The sequence below is a fragment of the Macaca thibetana genome, chromosome 1, assembly GCF_024542745.1.
Source record: "Macaca thibetana thibetana isolate TM-01 chromosome 1, ASM2454274v1, whole genome shotgun sequence".
NCBI classification, from domain to species: domain Eukaryota; kingdom Metazoa; phylum Chordata; class Mammalia; order Primates; family Cercopithecidae; genus Macaca; species Macaca thibetana.
The window spans coordinates 107,863,978-107,882,813 of record NC_065578.1 but is presented as its reverse complement, the minus strand read 5'-3'; the positions used below and the strand labels follow the sequence as shown (position 1 = coordinate 107,882,813).

The following is an 18,836-nucleotide window of genomic DNA, read 5'->3' as shown; positions in this document are numbered from 1 at the left end:
GTTTAAAGCCACCCAGAGTGTGCTATTTAGTTATAGCAGTCCTAGGAAACTAATACAGGGACTTCTTGCTTTCAGGTCCTACTCCTTTAGAATGGCCTTTCCCTAGACCTTTACATGGTTGCCTCTTCTTCAAATGTTACCTTTCAGAGAAGTCTTCATTGACTCCTGCCTCAGTTCTCTAAAATAATCTCCTTTGCCCAAGCTATTCTCCATTACTGAATTGTTTCCTACACATAAAACTTATCATGACCTCAAATAATCTTATTTGGCTACATGTTTACGGTCTCTGTCTTTCCTATCACACCTCCCCCAACTCCATCCAGAAAGTAAAGTCCTTGGGGGCAGAAACTCATTCCAGTTCACCACTGTCCTCCCAGTGCCTGCAAAAGTACCATTGGCTGGTCACTGATTGCTTCCCTGTGTCCTAGGCAACAGAGTGCGCTATCAAACTTTTTTATTTTTGTCAACTTTATGGGTAAAAAATGGTATCTAATTTGTAGTTTTAATTTGTGTCAGATTCAGCATATTTTTATGTTTAAAAGCTATTTATAGTTTTTTGTGAAGTGTTTATTCTGCCCCTTGACTATTTTTCTAAAGGGTTGTTGATTTTTAAAATTAATTTATTTGAAGGTGCTCTTTCTATACTAAGGAAAGTTGTCCTTTGTCACAATTTGTGACTATTTTCCCCTAATTTAAGACTTTGTTTATGTTATATTTTGCAATGCATAAAGTGTTTATATGGTTGAGTTTACCAATTTTTCTTTTATGGCTTCTTTTATATAATACTTAAAATATTATTTAGTATATCATATTAAGTATTTCATATACTTAAAACACCATGGCAATGGTATTCTGATACAGAAGGACACAGAACTGGCGTGGAAAAGAGCAAGGCCAGAGACTCTTGCTTTCATTCTAAATCCTTCTTCTCTATTTAATTTTTGACCATTATATGTATTATTTTGGTAAGTAAAACATATGCATACATACATACACACACACACACACAAAGTTGAACCATATGAAATTACCATTTTTTTTAGATTATTGGTAATTTGCTTCAACCTAACACTGGGAAAGACAATATACAGGAGAGAAAACAGACTTGGAATCAGAAAACTGTGTTTGAGTCTCTACTTTGCCATTTATTAACTATGTAAATTTGGGCAAGTAACTTCTCTGAGCGCTGATTTTCCTGAAAATGGAGAAAATAACATCTAATTTCAGGGTTACTGGATATATTACACATAAAGTTCCCAGAACAATGCCTAATAAAAACTAGGTATTTAACAAATACTGGATATAGATATATATAGTCCCCAAACTAATACAAATAAGATTAATACTTATATGTATAGTGAGATGAAGATTCTTGAATAATAATTGTAATTTATAACCTCAGATTCTTCATCATATTTGCCATGGTATTTTAATTACTACAGCAAGTGTGAAGTGAAACTGCATATACAGTTCTAATGAAAAAGATAAAGCAGAGCTAAACAAAGCAAGCTAGTGACTATGGAACTAATTATGGTTCCTGAAAGGGAAGAAGTAATAGGCTATTTTTATACCTTCCTCACAGACACTCTGTAGATACAAGGATCTAGGATGCCTGTGGCAGCACTTGCGCTCATTTTGCACATAAATGAGAACTTCTTTCTCCAGCGAACACAGTTTGCTTGTACCACCTCCCTGAAGAAAAGAAAAAAAGAGCCAATTAATTAACTATTATTGATGACATGTTAAAAAGCACACCCATACTTTCACTCAAGTCTAACATGCAAAAATAATGTGCTAAAAGCCAGTATTTGTAAACAGTGTTAACAGGAAGGAAGCAAATTCCTAACAATGTGATCTGAAAATCTTTGGAAGGTTTTAATTATCCACAGGAAGCTGGAAAAAAAGTGAATTTACTTTATCAATTAAATCAATATATATTAGGCTACACCATTCATTCATTCAACACATAATGTACATTTACTTTATATGTTGCGCATGTGGTACGTGTTTAAAACATAAAGATGAGGACAGAGTTCCTGACTTTGTAGGGCTTATATTCATAGTTAATGCAAGAGGCATAAATATGAACAAATGCTTATTCTAGGAATAAGCAAATCCTTATTTTAAGCGGAACTACTGTCATAGTTTTACTTCAGCCACAACAGCAAGAACAGCTACCATTTATTGAGAGCTTACCATATGCTATGAAACTTCCCAATAACCTTGTGAAGTAGCTAGCATTTTCTTCACTTTATTTATTTATTTTGAGACGGAGTCTTGCTCTGTCACCCAGACTGGAGTGCAGTGATGTGATCTCCACTCATTGTAACCTCTGCCTCCTGGATTCAAGCTATTCTCCTGCCTCACTCAGTCTCCTGAGTAGCTGGGATTATAGGTGCCTGCCACCATGCCAGGCTAATTTTTTTGTGTGTTTTTAAGAGACGGCATTTGGCCATGTTGTCCAGGCTGGTCTCGAACTCCTGACCTCAGGTAATCCACCTGCCTTGGCCTCCCAAAGTGCTAAGATTACAGGCGTGAGCCTCATCACTTTAAAGATAAGAAAATGAAGTGTGATGAGAGAAGTGAACTCAAGGTCGTTTAAGTAGGAGGTGGTAGAGAAGAACTGGCTTCAAACCAGGCCTGTTTAACTCTAAAGCCCACTTGTCCACAAAGGAAAATCTGTATTTTTCCACAACTTTGCTCTTTCAAGCTCCCAGGCCTTTGTACATACTGTTCTCTCTGCTATCATGTGTAGGTATTGGGGTGGAGGGTGCTCAGCCTAAGAAAAGGAAAACCATTCCTCTAACATAGGAAGGAGACAAAGATAACGGATGAAATAAAGAGAAAACTAGAGAAAGCAAAAGAGAATGGCAGGAGAGCCCAGGTTGAATAGTTTTGATTTTCTTAGGGGAGTAATAAGTAATGTCTATGGAGTGATAAGACTGGGAGGTGAGTTGAAAATTTAGATAAAGGCTTAGAGACAGGAAAACCGCTGTGGTGAAAGTGACAGGCAGTCAAACTTATAGCTGCCTCAGGGAATAAAACAGATTTTTATTAGGATCTATCAGTTATTTTTTGTTGTTGTTGTTGTTTTTGAGACAGGGTCTCACTCTGTAACCCAGGCTGGAGTGCAGTGGTGCGGTCACAACTCACTGCAGCCTTGACCTCTCAGGTCAAAGACATCTTCCCACCTCAGCCTCCCAAGTAGCTGGGAACACAGGCATGCACCACTAAACTCGACTAATTTTTGTAATTTTTGGTAAAGATGGGTCTTCCTATGTTATCCAGGCTGGTCTCAAACTCCTGGGCTCAAGCGATCCTCCTGGCTCAGCCTCCCAAAGTGCTAGGATTACAGGTGTGAGCCACCTGGCCTGGTTTTTCTGATTTCTCCATCAATACACAGAAATCCAAGAACAGGAATTACAAAAAAACCAAACATAATTTAAAAATCAAGTATGTATTTGTGTGTCATATGTGTATGCGTGTTTACTTTTATATACTAAACAGACACACAAATGGGAGAGGAGGGAATGCATTTTACCATCAGTTCTACTATGATAACTTTGGCCATTTTTTTCCTTAGGAACCCTTAAGTGATTTAAGGAATCATGATATGAAGAATGTATGTGTAGGTTCACAGTGGAATCTCCCTTGAAATCCAGGCAGGGTGTAATTTATTGGTACAGTCACAATGCAGGCGAGATGAGTGTTATTTGACAAAGGATGGACCTGGAGGTACTTGTCAGGCAGCTGGAGGACTCCTTGGTAAGGAGGGCAGTTGCTAACCTGTATACTCAAAAATAAATACATTAAAAAAACCGTGAATAGTAATAAAAATAAGCAAGAAAAAAAATCCAGAATTTTTTTTTTTCTTGGACACAGAGTCTTGCTCTGTTGCCCAGGCTAGAGTGCAGTGGTATGATCTTGGCTGACTGCACCCTCCGCCTCCCGGGCTCAAGCAATTCCCATGCCTCAGCCTCCTGAATAGTAGCTGGGATTACAGGTGTGCAGCACCACACCTGGCTAATGTTTGTATTTTTGTAGAGACGAGGTTTCACCATGTTGGCCAGGCTGGTCTCAAACTCCTGGCCTCAAGCGATCTGGCCATCTCGATCTCCCAAATTGTTGGGATTACATGCGTGAGCCACTGTGTCCGGCCTAAAATTTTTTATTATTGTTTCTCTCCCAACATCTCTTGGCCTCAAGACTTGCTGGAGCCATCAGCTATGGTGTCTGGTGCTCCCAACAAGGAGATATAGATAGAAACATTGATGTCCTGGACCCTTCAAGGTCCACTGAGCATCAAGGCGCTTGGTTGTTGCTGTCACTGAGACCACTGATATATGATCAGATATCAATAAATAACATTTACAATAAAACTCTTACTTTTCTTACAAAATTATATACAAATTTATAGTTAAACATGGCAGGTTAATTGCATGTATTAGCCTCTGCTCCTTCCCCAAACCTCCTAAAATAAAAACAAGTAAAGGCATTATCTCACAGGCACAAAGAGAACTAGAGACAAAAATAAGTGGCCACAGACAGACAAGTGATAACTAATTTAGCATACTGAGGATATTTGAACCTTACACTGGTAATAGTAAAAAGCCAAGAGTAGGAAACTTAAACAGGCTTTGAAGTCGAATGAAGGAGGGACACGGCAGAGGATTGATCAAAAGCTGTTTTAGAAATAGACTGCAGACTTCTCCTTCCCTGACTCCTGAGGATGACTGAGATGTATTCCCCTAATAAGATGAAACAGAAGGATCTCTGGACAGCCTGAAGTGAGGGCAAGTATCAGAAACAGCACAAAGAGCACAACGGCATGCTGGCTGGGGTAATGAAAGATGACTTAATGCTGAGACTTCCAACCTTCCCCTAACCTGGCTTCTCACAATGCCAGAACCAGGCACCTGTTCTTCAAGATGTGGGAAGAATATTCTCTGGGGAATCCAACCAGCCTCAAAGAAAAGATTTCATGAGACGGATGTTGAGGGTTCCCAATGACACAGCCAGCCAAATCAGCCTATAATAAAAATCTGAGATGACAAGCACCCACCACATACACAAAGCTCCTAATCAACTTTTAGTGCTTCACAGTTAAATATGGGCAGATAAGTGAGGAAAGTCTCTTAATATGAAATAAACCAAGATGAATAGAAAAAAAACTAACTTGGCTGGTTGCAGGGGCTCATGCCTGTATTTCCAGCACTTTGGAAGGCTAAGGTGGAAGGGTCGCTTGAGCCAGGAGTTTGAGACCAGCCTAGGCAACAACAGGAGACCCTGTTTCAATAAAAAAATTAAAACTTAGCTGGGTATGGTGGCGTGCACCTGTAGTCCCAGCTACTTGAAAGGTTGAGGCAGAAGGATCACTTGAGCCCAAGAGTTCAAGGCTGTAGTGAGCCATGAGTGTGCCACACTGTACTCCAGTCTGGGTGACAGAGCAAGACTCAGTCTTAAAGAAAAAAAAAAAAAGAAGAGAAAAATAGCAACTTGAACAAAACAGAGCCTGTGCTTGAAGAAGAAAAAAAATTTTGAGTGATATAAAAAAGAAACTGCATCTACCATACAGGAATAGGATGCTATATTTTAAAAAAAAAAGCATACAGGAAATTAAAGTGCTCATGGAAATCCAAACTACTGGGCTTGATATTTTGTCATTCCAGATTCACTCTACCCTTCTCTGTGGTCCAGGAGGCCAGTCTTATGAATTACATCAATCAGGCTCCCTTGCCTTCTACCTCCGATTGTGCTAAAGTGACAAACACTGCAAGGATAGAGGGCAGGAGGAGAGGGAAGCTGATGCATTTATTCTTCTGGCTCCTTCCCTGTTGGGCCATGTGAGAAAGAGGTAGTGGTTGGGGACTATGCTGTTTCATAATATGCCTTGTAGGACTTAGACTCTAAATTATTTGTATTTATGACTTTGTTAAAATAAAAACTTCTTCAGCATAGCATTCTAAATACGGGCAGGTAATTAGAATTACAGTGTAAAATAGAGATAGAGAACTGGTTTTCATACAGCAAGTGTCTTTTAATCTTAAGGGAAAAAGTACACTTCCCACAATTCCATGTCCTCATCTACTTACTATCACTCTGCCTTCAGGTCCAAGCTCCCTGAAGATGATGATACTAAGGATAACGATAACAGCATTTATTGAGTGCTTATTATTGAGTGCTTATTATTGAGTGCTTATTATTACAGGCCTTGTTGTAAATACACATATTAAAAATTACACATATTAACTACTAAATCCTCAAAGCGACTATATGGGGAGGGTACTACTAACTCCATTTTATAGATAAAGGAACTAAGATACACAGAAATTATGTGACTTGTCAAAGGTCACTCAGCAGGAAAGGCTGGAACTGAAATTTGAAGAACTGTCTCTACAGTATAGACATTTTCCATCTCCTCACCTCCCAGTTACTTTTCAGTCCCTCTTAATCAGGCTTCTACCCCCCACAATTCCATTGAAACTGCTCACCAGTGTGTAATTAATTGCCAAATCCAAGGGTAATTTTTTTAGTATCATACTTGACCCTTCTATAAATTCTTGCAATAGTCTTGTTCTTGCTATTTATGTGACTATTTCTTTGCAGTTTCTTGTTCCTCTGTCTCCTTAAAATGTTGATGTCCACCAAGCTTCTATCCTTGGCTTTCTCATTTTTTTTTTTTACTCTGATAGACTTAACTATTACGCATCTACTGAGAACTTAAAAATCTAAGTCTTCAGGCTCGGCGTGGTGGCTCACACCTGTAATTCCAGCACTTTGGGAGACCAAGGCAGGCGGATTGCTTGAGCTCAGGAGTTTGAGACTAGCCTGGGCAATATGGCGAAACCTCATCTCTACAAAAAAATATAATAATTAGTCGAGTGTGGTGGTGTACGCCTGTAGTCCCAGCTTCTCGGGCGGCTGAGGTGGGAGGACTGCTTGAGCCCAGGAGGTTGAAGCTGCAGTGAGCCGAGATTGTGCCAGTGCACTCTAGCCTGGGCAACAGAGTGAGGCTTTATCTCAAAAAACAACAACAATAAAATAAACAAAAGAAAACAAACAAACGAACAAAACTAAGTCTTCTTCTTTAGTCCTCAGATTCATATATCAACATGTTAACTGGTGAACTCACCTAGTAGTCCTAGCCTCTAGGTAAGGCTTTAGGTCTCTGACATCTGTTTATCATGGTACTTCCCAGCAGCCTAGTAAGTAAGCTAGCAGCTTGACTAGTCAAATGGTTTGCCCAGGAATGTATGTGGCAAAGACTGTCAGTTACTTATCCAATATGCAGTCTCTCTTCTTCCTTAAAAGGAGAACCCTGATTTTACTCAAACTGGCAATATGTCCAGTTAAAAGACTGCATTTTCCTGCCCTCCCTTGCAGCTACAGGGTAGGCATGGGATGGAGTACAAGCTAATGAGATATAAATGGAGGTTATTGGGTATAACTTCTGGAAAGGCAAAGTAAAAGAGGGATAGTTGAAATGTACCCTTTTACCTTTTATTCTTTCCTCTGCCTGGAAAACTGTCATGATGATGATTAGATTCTCAACAGCCATTTTGGACCACGAGGTTACCCTCAGGAAAAGCCACGTGATGATGGTGCAGAGCCAGAAGGAAGGTGGGTCTCTAATAAACATGTAGCCCTGGACTGTCTCCCTCCAAACTCCCTCCCTCCCTCCCTCCCTCCCTCCCTCTCTTCCTCCTCCTCTTCTTCCTCCTCCTCATCCTCCTCCCCTCCCTGCCTGCCTGCCTGCCTTCCTTCCTTCCTTCCTTCCTTCCTTCCTTCCTTCCTTCCTTCCTTCCTTCCTTCCTTCCTTCTTTCTTTCTTTCTTTTGACAGAGTTTCACTCTGTCACACAGGCTGAGTGCAGTGGTGCAATCTCAGCTCACTGCAAACTGCACCTCTCAGGTTCAAGCAAATTTCCTGTCTCAGTCTCCCGAGTAGCTGGGACTACAGGTGTGCGCCACCACGCCTGGCTAATTTTTGTATTTTTTGTAGAGACAGGGTTTCACCATGTTGGCCAGGCTCGTCTCAAACACCTAGGCTCAAGTGACCTACCTACCTTGGCCTCTCAAAGTGCTGGGATTACAGGCGTGAGCCACCGTGCCTGGCCAAGACACTACACCTGGCCCAAACTTCTTAAATCTTATTATTTAAAATGTTTATTTTAGGTTTTGTTATATGCAGCTGAACTAAATCCTAACTGACATAGACTAAGTCTTACCATTTCCAAGAAATCTGTAAAGTTCAAGTGTTATTCACACTGTTGTAGGTGGTCCATTCCAGAGTCCTGTTCCCCTCATTTAAGATTAAGTATATGGATGAAATACATTGGAACCTATTGCACATATTTTTCATGACCTGTAGAGTCCCACCCAATGAAGACACAAATAAGCTCCGATTCACTTCCCGGGCAATAAGCCCCTATCCAAACACATAGATACTGCCTCCCAAGTAGTAGACTGACAAATGTGCTAGGACTCTGAAACAGGTTCTTATGTAAGAAAGTCAAATAAGCCAAGACAAGAGATCAGGTTGGGATGAACTAGAGCTGTGCAATGTGCACTTGTCTATTAATTACCTCATGATGTGCAAACAAAGACTCCTTAATGGAGAAGAAACCCAGAAATGATGAAGGTGGGAAAGAGTACAGCATAACACTAATCATTTGCCAAACACAGTAAACAATAAAGATTTGTTGACCAAATGAATAACTGAAGTCACGTATGGGCCACAAATGACTGGTTCCAGCTACCAATTCTTGCCTGTATTACTTCCTAACTCTTTGTAAATTAAGCCCTTTCCTGTGTCTAGCGCCTACTACAATTCAGACTCTCAATATTGTTTCCCTCAAGCATGGCAACAGTCTGCTTAACAGTCCCCGTGCAGATCTATCTTCCTCATTGGTACCAGAGAAGTCTTTTAAAAATACAAACTTGAAAATGTCATTTCTGTTTAAAATCCTTCACTGCTTCCTCTTATAGGATTAGGTTCAACCTCCTTAATGCGGCCTCTTTATGTTAAGGCCCTGCCTGTCTTTAGTCTTATCTCTTGACCCTTTCTTTCTGTCTCATACTGTTTGTCATTCCCATTTACTTCACACTATTTCTCATTTGTATGCCTTTGTTCATGACTTTTTCTTTCCTTCTATTCCATCCACTCTCCTTTCAACTTCCCGCACTCACCAGTTTAATTCTAACTCACCTAGTTTTGCCATTACCTCCTCTAGAAATCTCTCTGCAACTCGGTGTCCCATATGACCAGGCCTGCCTTGGTTCCCTTCTCAGTGTCCTCTTTTCCTTACCCTACAGCACTGTTCCCAGGGGCAGGGTGGGGAAGAGCTGGCTGCCTCCACTTCTTCCATCATTCACTCAGTCTTCAGTGTCCCAAGACAGCGTCCTCATTTCCCTTTCTCTCTGCCTTGTTTCTGGCAGAGTCTTCTATGATTGATATATTTTAAATAAACAAATATTATAAATGAATTTTTTAAATGTATGGGCTTAGAAATTGCTGACTGTATCCTTTCTTAATAGGAACTGAAGTAGAAAGATATGTTAAGTAACCTTTATAGTTTTGTAACATCAAAATCATAGCCTTGGATTCTTAAACAATCTCTCTAAAAAAAAGTTTTGTTTGTGCAACTAAGGCAATTACTCAGACTTTTTTTGCATGTGATAATCTTTAATGTGTACATACAGGCACATACACAGCTGCCAGAAAGCTGTCCAAAGGAAACAAACAACCAAAAAAGTAGCAAAGTTAGTTTGCGACCATTTGTTATACTGATGGGTTACCATGGAAACAAACTCAGACTACTTGGCATGGGAGACAAAAGTCACATTAGTAAATGCTTTCCGTTATGTGAGTCATTAATTTCCTATGACTTTTATACAGTTGCTTAACCACTTTCCAGAAACAAAGCAACAGAATATGATTTGTGTTGATCCTGTGAAAACCCAAGCATTTCTAAGATAAAGTGATACAGCTGCTGACATAAAATAAGCAGAGGACTCAGAAGAAGATAATGTTACGATGGCCTTGTGTTTCAAAGGAGTCGAAGAAAATCTAGAAAGTCTTTAAAAAAATAAAAGTAATATAAAAGCAAAATGATGGATCCATTTTTTGTGACTAATTACTGTACCAGCAAAATGCATTACTTATTCTCAGAATAACTTGCATATGTATACCCTAGGTACACATTTAAAATTATGCCATGTCTTGGTAATTCTGTGTATTTTTAACTTTTTAAAAAACAGTGATAAGAAACTGCTATGAAGAATGCAAACCGTTTGCCAGATAGTATTGCATGGAGGTTAAGAGCTTAGATCCAGAGCCAGGCTGCTTGTGTTCAAATCCTGCCTCTGCTCTCTGCCAACTGTCACTCTGGACACGTTCCTAACCTCTCTGCCTGTATTCTGCATTTCCTCCTCTGTGAAACAGGATGTAACAATACGTACAACTCATGGGAATTTGGGGAAACCAAATGAATTACTACACACAGAGTTTAGAACAGTGCCTGGCTTACAGTGTATCTCAGTAATAAATGTTGCAAGTTATTATAAAGGATGTATATAGTCCACCTGAATTTGCCCACCAGAGTGAAATGGTCAAATTTATAAGGAAAGTTTTTTTTCAATGTTAATGAAGATTTCTACTTCTTAAAAGATACAGACTCTTGAGAAAAAAGAAACCTGTGAGAACAGAGGCAAAAACAAGTATTTTAACACTCCAAGGATAAATCAGATCTACAAAATTGTAACTTTTAATTACAACACTAAGGATAAATGAACATCTCAGACATCAGAGATATTTTTGGCTTGAGTAAATGGGTGAAAAGTAACATCAATTCATCGGGAAGAATTGGACAGAAGAATATTTTGTTTTATTTATTTCTTATTTATTCACTCATTCATTTTGCTAGTGGGATTAGGGAGTGAGAGAAATGATAATCCAGTTTTGGACATTTTGAGGTTGAGGAGCTTGTGGGTCCCCTATTTGGAAATGTCTAGGAGGCAGACAGATACACAGATCTAGAACTCAAAGGTGGTCAGGGCTGAAAATACAAATGTAAAAGACTGGCTGCACATGATGGCTCAAACCTATAATCCTAGCTACTTGGGAGGCTGAGGTGGGAGGACTGCTTAAGCCTGGGAGTTTGAGGCTGCAGTGAGCTGTGACTGCATCACTGCACTCCAGCCTGGGTGACAGAGTGAGACCGTGTCTCAAAAAAAAAAAAAAAAAAAAAAAAAAAAAAAGGACAAGAGACCTCAGCATGTAAATAGTCACTGAAGCTATGGGAATGGATGAGGCCATTCAGGGAGAGTGGGTAGAGGAGAAAGGGAAGAAGGCAGAGTTTGGAACTCCAAGGAACACGAACACTTAGGGTATAGGAGAAGAAGGGGTACAGGCAAAGGAGGCTAACACGTCAACAGTGGGAGAAGCAAAGGAGATTACGTTGTCACCAAAGCCAAGGGGAAAACCTTTAAAGAAAGAATTGTTGAACTATCAAATGTGGCAGAGAGATCAGGTAAGATAAAGGCTTTAAAAAAATTAGCAATAAAGTAACACTAGCAAGTGTAGTTTCAGTAAAAGGAGGGATGGAAGCCAGATTACCATGAGGAGTGGAGACAGGGAACACAGACATTTCAAATATTTTAGTAATAAAGTGGAGAAAATTAGGGTGGCAGCGAAATGGGGATATGCATAAAGGGAGGATTTCATTTTAACATGTAAGAAGAGACTTAAGCATGGTTTAGTGCTGATAGTAAAGAACCTGCCAGCACTAACGGTGAGGAGAAAAGATTTGAGAGGGTATGAGTAATGGTGCCAGAGGAGGTCTACCCTTGAGAATGCCAGAGAGGACGTGATCCAGGTGACAGCTAGGGGGACTGGCCCTGAACAGGAGAAGAGGCTCCTCTTCCATCATGAGGAGACAAAAAGAAAAGAGTGAGCTTTAATGCAGGGAAGTTTGTCAGCAGACAACTGTTCATTGTCTAGAACTGTTCATATGAGAAATTTCATATAAAAATACAGCACTAATTGGCACACAGTAGGTCCTCAAATGAATACTTGTTTATAATCTTCTATATTACAAAAAGTCTTATAGCTTCATGCAGGGTTTTTATTCAGTGACTGACAGATGTCTTGATGAAAAATTTCATTAAAAAACATATGTCCCCTACAGAGGGGAGCTAATATTTACAAACCATATAGCTGATAAGGGGTTAATATCCCAAATATATAAGAAACTCATACAACTCAACAGCAAAAAAAAAAAAAAAAAAAAAAAAAAAAAAAAAATCAAATAACCTGATTAAAAAATGGGCTAAGGACCCGAATAGAGATTTCTCAAAAGAAGACAAACACTAAGAGAGTAAATTTCAAATGTTACCACAAAAACTCATAAATTATGACATCTCTTTTTATACCATAACTTACACAATTACAAATTGTCAATTTGCAATAAAAAAAGAAGACATACAAATGGCCAAGAAGTATGTGAAAAGATGCTCAATTAATCATCAGAGAAATACAAATCAAAACCGCAAGGAGTTAACACTTCCTATCAATTACAATGGATATTATCAAAAAGACAAAAGACAAAGTGTTGGTGAGGATATGGAGAAAAGGGAACCCTTGCACACTGCTAGTGAGAATGTCAACTGGTACAGTTTGGAAAGCAGTATGGATGTTCCTCAAAAAATAAAAAATAGAACCATGATATAACCCAGCAATTCCACCTCTGTAATATATCCAAAGGAAATTAAATTAGTATTTTGAAGAGATATCTGCACCCCCATGTTCATTTCATCATTATTCACAAGAGACAAAATACGGAAACAACATAAATATCCATTAACAGATGAATGGATAAAGAAAATGTGGGGTGTATATATATACAATGGAATATTATTTAGCCTTAAAAAGGAAGGAAATCCTGCAATTTGTGACAACATAGATAAACCTGGAGGATATTATGCTAAGTGAAATAACCTAGGCACAGAAAGACAAATATCACATAATTTCACTTATATGTGGAACCTAAAAAATCAAACTCACAGAATTTATTTTGCTCTAACTACACAAATTCTACATAGCATCACCTCTCCACTTTCTAGAAAGAACAATACAGATGCAGAGGACACAATAAAAATGAAATAACAGGAGAAAAAATATTCCTAGATTAATTTAAGGAAAGACTTCATACTGAAAATTTCAGAATACACATCATAGCCTGGGAAATTTGATGAAAACTACACAAAATTTTCCTACCAATAAGGCAAAAATCCTGCGAGGATATAGGTAATTAAAATTAGCTTATGAACTATGACATACTGGAAAAGGCAAAACTACAGATAGTAAAAGAATCAGTGATTGCCAGGGGTTGGGAGTAGGAGGGATGAACAAGTGGAGCACAGAGGATTTTTAGGGCAGCGAAACTTCTCTGTATGATGCTATGATGGTGGATACATGTCATTATACATTTGTCAAAACACGGAATGGACAACACCAAGTGTGAAGCCTAATGTAAACTTTAAAGTACTTTAGATGATGCTGCATCAAGGAAGGTTCATCAACGTTAACAAATGCACCACTCTGGTTAGGAATATTAATAGCTGGGGATACTGTGTGTATGTGGGGACAGAGGGTATAGGAGACATTTCTGTACCTTCCACTCAATTTCTCTGTGATGCTAAAACTGCTCTAAAAAAGTCTATTCAAAATCAGATTATGCACATAGAGATGAAAATATGTTCTCCAAAACTCTTAAAAACAAGGACACAGGGAATAAATAACTTCACAAAACCCAGAAGTTGATGTGAACTATGTATTCTATAACCAGCCCAAACTAAGCATTGTGTAGGAAGGAAAAAGAAAGATAACTCTTAGGCAAAAAACTATCACCCAAGTACCCTTTCTGAATAAAACACTTGAAGAAATGAAAAATGAATTACAAGTTAGATCTTAAGAAACAGGAAAAGGTACGTTGGTGTTGTATAGGAAAAAGAAAAGGCAAGAAACCAAACTAGTAGGTTACTTGTTCTTCCAAAAAGACTTTACTTTTGAACAAAAAGACTTTTTATTCTTTCTAAATATTCTAAAAAGGTGTGTGAAAATAATAGCTGTAAGCAGTTTCTTCAATTACAGATCCAATCAGCCAGTTTCCAGATCAATAAACTTATGGCTTCTTATGTATGTACATGAAAAACCAAACTCTTCAGCTAGTATTCAGTCTTCTCCCTTCAACCTCTCAAATTTGCGTCCCTACAGTTCTTCACTATTTTCTGCCCTGACACTATGCACCTGCATGTCTGCCTTCTTGGCTTTCCCATCCTTTAGGATGCCCTCCCAAATGTCTTCTTATCCTTTCCTAGTATACAGCCTCACCCACATGGTAAAAAGAGGAGGGAACAAATTTTAGACTCAGCAGATCTGAGCTCAAGTTTAATTTCAACACTGAATGGATGGTGAAAGTAATTTGTAATTATTTTCCTCTGCATAAATTTCCTCTTATAAAATGTTTTATAGTCAGGTACAAATTGGTAAACATATGTTGTCTGAATCTAAAATGCTTATAAAAACTTACTAAATTAAATGGCATTACACACACACACACACACACACCCCCCACTGCGTAAACCACCAAGTGTTATAATTCAAGACATTGCTCAAAAGCTCTTCCTACGATGCATTTCCTGAGTCCTTGGGTAAAATGATTCTTTGGTTCCTATAAACTCCTGGAGTCTTCTGCATGCATGTCTGGAGTAGCTTCCTTGCAAATGAAAGCTACTGAGAGTAAGGGAAATAGGAGTTTAGTGAAATTTCTGTTATGTATTATTAGTTTTGCCATCCTCCAGTACTGTGAAAAATATTGCCACATATTATGAAAGTATTCCTCTGTTGGTATTTTCACAAGTATAATTATCAAAAGGGAACTCTATAATATCAGAGAAGTAAAATGTATCAGTTTTCTGGAACAGGAATATTAAGCAGTAAGTTCAAAAGAATATGTCTGGGTCACCAAGACATACTTGGAAATATAGGTAAGGAGATGGCAGGGTGTTTACATTCTTATGATCAAGAGAGAAATGAGCCAACGACATGGCCAGGGTATGACAAAACAGCACAAAGAGTTAGTACAAACTGTACCATGAAGGCTCTGCTCTGGTTGTTTTGCTTATCCTTATAACTAATGATATTACAATAATTCAGAAATGATGCAGATGAAGTAACTTATAATCAAAGGCACAGCAGCACAGCCTACTATTAATGTAGCTCTACTTTGAAGGAAGGTCTGGGGAGATGGAAGGGATCATATGCATTGGTGAAAGGATGAGATTACAGATGGCTGTATATAAAAGGACTGTAGTGAGCATACATGCTGGGACATTCCTTGAGTGGCACAGACCTGCTGAGGTATCTCCTGCTGATATTGATCGCAGCCAGTGTAAACAGACTTCATGTTTATGCCTTACATTGTGTTTCTTGACTTATCTGACACCACTCCTCACATAGAAGAAAACCCCAGAGGGAGCAGGGTAGGCGAGTGAGAGAAACTCTAACAAACAGTTAACCAGCTTCTTAATTATTTTGAATGCTGGATTAATGTTCCTTTGAAGGCAATACAGTACCAGCAGAGAGTCATGTGGCAGCTAGGGCTTATATAAGTTATCTTAGCAAAAATAGCTCTTGAATTCATTTTGACTTACTACCAGTTGGTAATAATTTTCAGTTTCTTGAATGAGCAAGTAAGAGCTAATGCTGCAGTTATTACTGAGTTCCTAGTTGCTTCAGGAAGGCTTACACTTGATTACCATAATGACGGAAGTTACAGTTTTCAATTGTGTATAATTACAAATGCATATTATCTGTATTACTAGTCTGATGATTATGTTTACTTTTCTATTAACGGAAATTATAAAGGTAATTTATGATTGCTTATAAGAGATTATTAATTTAGCTTAAAGCAAAATCTTGCAACCAATTACCTTTTTTTGGAAGGACTATGAATAATCTTTTCTAACTACTTCCTGAGGCTATTTCTAAAACTGTTTTCTGCCTCATACATAAGGGAAATAGTGATGACCACAGAACTGCCCACATAATGCCTCAGGTCCATTTCCTGTAAGTCATTTCTTAACCATAAAGATGCCTTGGATGGTACACAGAGGTGATACTTTAACAATACAAAACCTTACGGTAACCTGAACTGGCCTCAAAAAGGTAACAACAGAAGATAAACTGTTAATAACTTTATATGTAGACACCAGCACTAGAGAATTCTCAGAAATTGCCATTGAAAAGTGGTTGCAATCTGTGAACAAGGAAATACAGAACATGTTAACTAGAAATAAAATGTCACTAAATGCTTTTATGCTCATGCTATGCTAGCGATGACTCACTTAAATAAAACAAAGCAAACATACAAAGCCCAAAATCAATACTATGGGTAGTTCCTCATTTCAGTAAGATAAAGTAAGGCTCGGGTGTAAGCCAGTTTTTAAGCCACAATGCTTGGAAATAGCATTTGATTAGGAAAAGCCTGGGAATTTCTTCTTAAACTAGTAATCAGGTTTTAAGACAGAAAAAAAAATATTTTTTTAAAGAAAGCATACAGACTCTCAATCATGAGTTTGTTTTTAATATTTGTATCACTATTTTCATTTACAGTAATCCTTTGCCTCAAAATATAATCAAGTTCAAGTCCCTCTCCTAAAAATAAATAAAATATTGCTGTTTATTCTTGTCTCTTTTATCCAATTGCATTTTTCTCCTTTTCTTCATTAATAAGGCTTCCAAAAGAAGTTACACTCCATGCTTCTGCTCCTTCACCACCTGCTCACTCTCTAACCCCTTAAAACCTGGTTTCTGCTCCTACAACTCCATTGAAACTTTTCTCTCAGAATTCACTGAAGACTTGCTGATTGCCAAATAAACAGAGCATCTCTAGCTGAACACCCTCTCCTCTAATGTACTTTCCATAGTTAGCTTTGCTGATTGCCAAATAAACAGAGCATCTCTCATATTACCCCATCTCTCCACACTATGGCAGAGCTGAACACCCTCTCCTCTAATGTACTTTCCATAGTTAGCTTTGCTGATTGCCAAATAAACAGAGCATCTCTCATATTACCCCATCTCTTCACACTATGGCAGAGCTGAACGCCCTCTCCTCTAACGTACTTTCTATAGTTAGCTTCTGCGATACCACATACCTCCCCAATGTTTGGTCTCATTGGCCCCAATTAGGTCTTTTCTACCAAGGTTCTGTCCTCTGGCCCTTGTGTTTTGTTCTGCATACTATCCTTGGCTTTATTATCTTGTCCCGGTGGATTTTCTTAAAATCTAGGTCTGCAACCCTAACTATTTTGCAATCCTAACAGTTTATGTCAGTTTTCAGACTTAAATTTTCAGCCACCTACCACATACTGTCATATACCTTGCTTCTTATACTCAACTGTTTTAAGGGAAACAGTTCAGAATTAGCAATAAAGGGAATACACAGGAAACAACAGTAATAACCAAAACAGAAGAACTGTTACTAAATTTACACTCCATCCATGAAAGAATATGTATAGTATTATTGAAATAAATACACTAAAGTTTTTAGTAACATGGGACATGCTTATATTACAGTGTTCAGTTAAAAAAAAAAAAAAAAAAGCAGGAGGGTTGGACACGATTGCTCATTCCTATCCCGGCACTTTGGGAGGCCGAGGTAGGTGGATTGCTTGAGCTCAGGAGTTCAAGACCAGCCTGGACAATGTGGCGAAACTCCATCTCTACAAAAAATACAGTATTAGCAGGTGTGGGTGGTGTGCACCTGTAGTCTTAGCTACTCAGGAGGAGGATCACCTAAGCCCGGGGAGGACAAGGGTGCAGTGAGCTATGACTGTGCCACTGCACTCCAGCCTGGATGACAGAGTGAGATCCTATCTCAGGGAAAAAAAAAGAAAAAAAAGCAGGATAAAAAATTATGTACGTAATGTGGTTTCAACTGTGTAAAACACAAACTGCAAGAAACTGGAAAGCTATATTCCAAGATATTAGCAGTGATTACCTCTTATAGGCAACATATTCTTCTAATTTTATATATTTTCTACATTTTGTATGCTGATCAGGAAAAAGTGTGTGTGTGGGGATTCAAATCATATTACCTAAAGAATAAAATCCAATCTTCAAATCCAAGAACAAAATCCATCCAAGGCCTGCCAAATTCTGGTTCCCAAAGGACTTTTCCAGTCTTGTCCTTCACTGTATCCCCCAAATATGCTCTACTCTGCTCCCCAACTCAGCCACTATATTCTCTGCAATGTATCTTTCCATGTGCTTTTCAAGTCTGTTTCTGTCCTACCCCAAAGCAGGACATTTCTATCCTGAATATCTTTGCTGCCTAAACCCTGCTACAGAGCTGGAGGGCAATGCTCAAAATTCTCTCTTGGATTTGCTTAAGAAAGAAAAAAATTCTGTAAGTCTTTTATTCAATCCATGATGATTATTAGTGGTAGTAATAACAAACATAAAACTCACTGGCTAAAATGACATGATAGCATTTGCTCTTGACTATAAATTGCCACAAAAAAATTAAAAATTCTTAACAGAATTTAGGTATGTAAAATCTAGTCCTGAAAAACTGAATTTAATAAAAATTATAGCCATTATATATATTATGGCAGATTAATACAAATTAGGATAGATATTACAATCTTTATACTTTGTGCAGATAAGATAATAAACACTAAAAACTAATCTCATAATGTAAAAAAATTGCAGTGAAGAAAAATTTAAATAGTTCAATGGCTTGGAATATAGGCATATATCAGGGATATTATG

General features: G+C 38.3%; 1 protein-coding gene across 1 annotated transcript in view; it reads right to left on the bottom strand.

Annotated features, from left to right (window-relative positions):
• The window catches only part of EEIG2 (EEIG family member 2), a 74,644-nt gene that overhangs the window by 37,191 nt on the left and 18,617 nt on the right, over window positions 1–18,836 (bottom strand). The window contains exon 2 of the mRNA XM_050746521.1: window positions 1,572–1,692. Coding sequence (XP_050602478.1) covers window positions 1,572–1,692 — 121 coding nt within the window. The remainder of the gene's footprint in view (window positions 1–1,571; window positions 1,693–18,836) is intronic.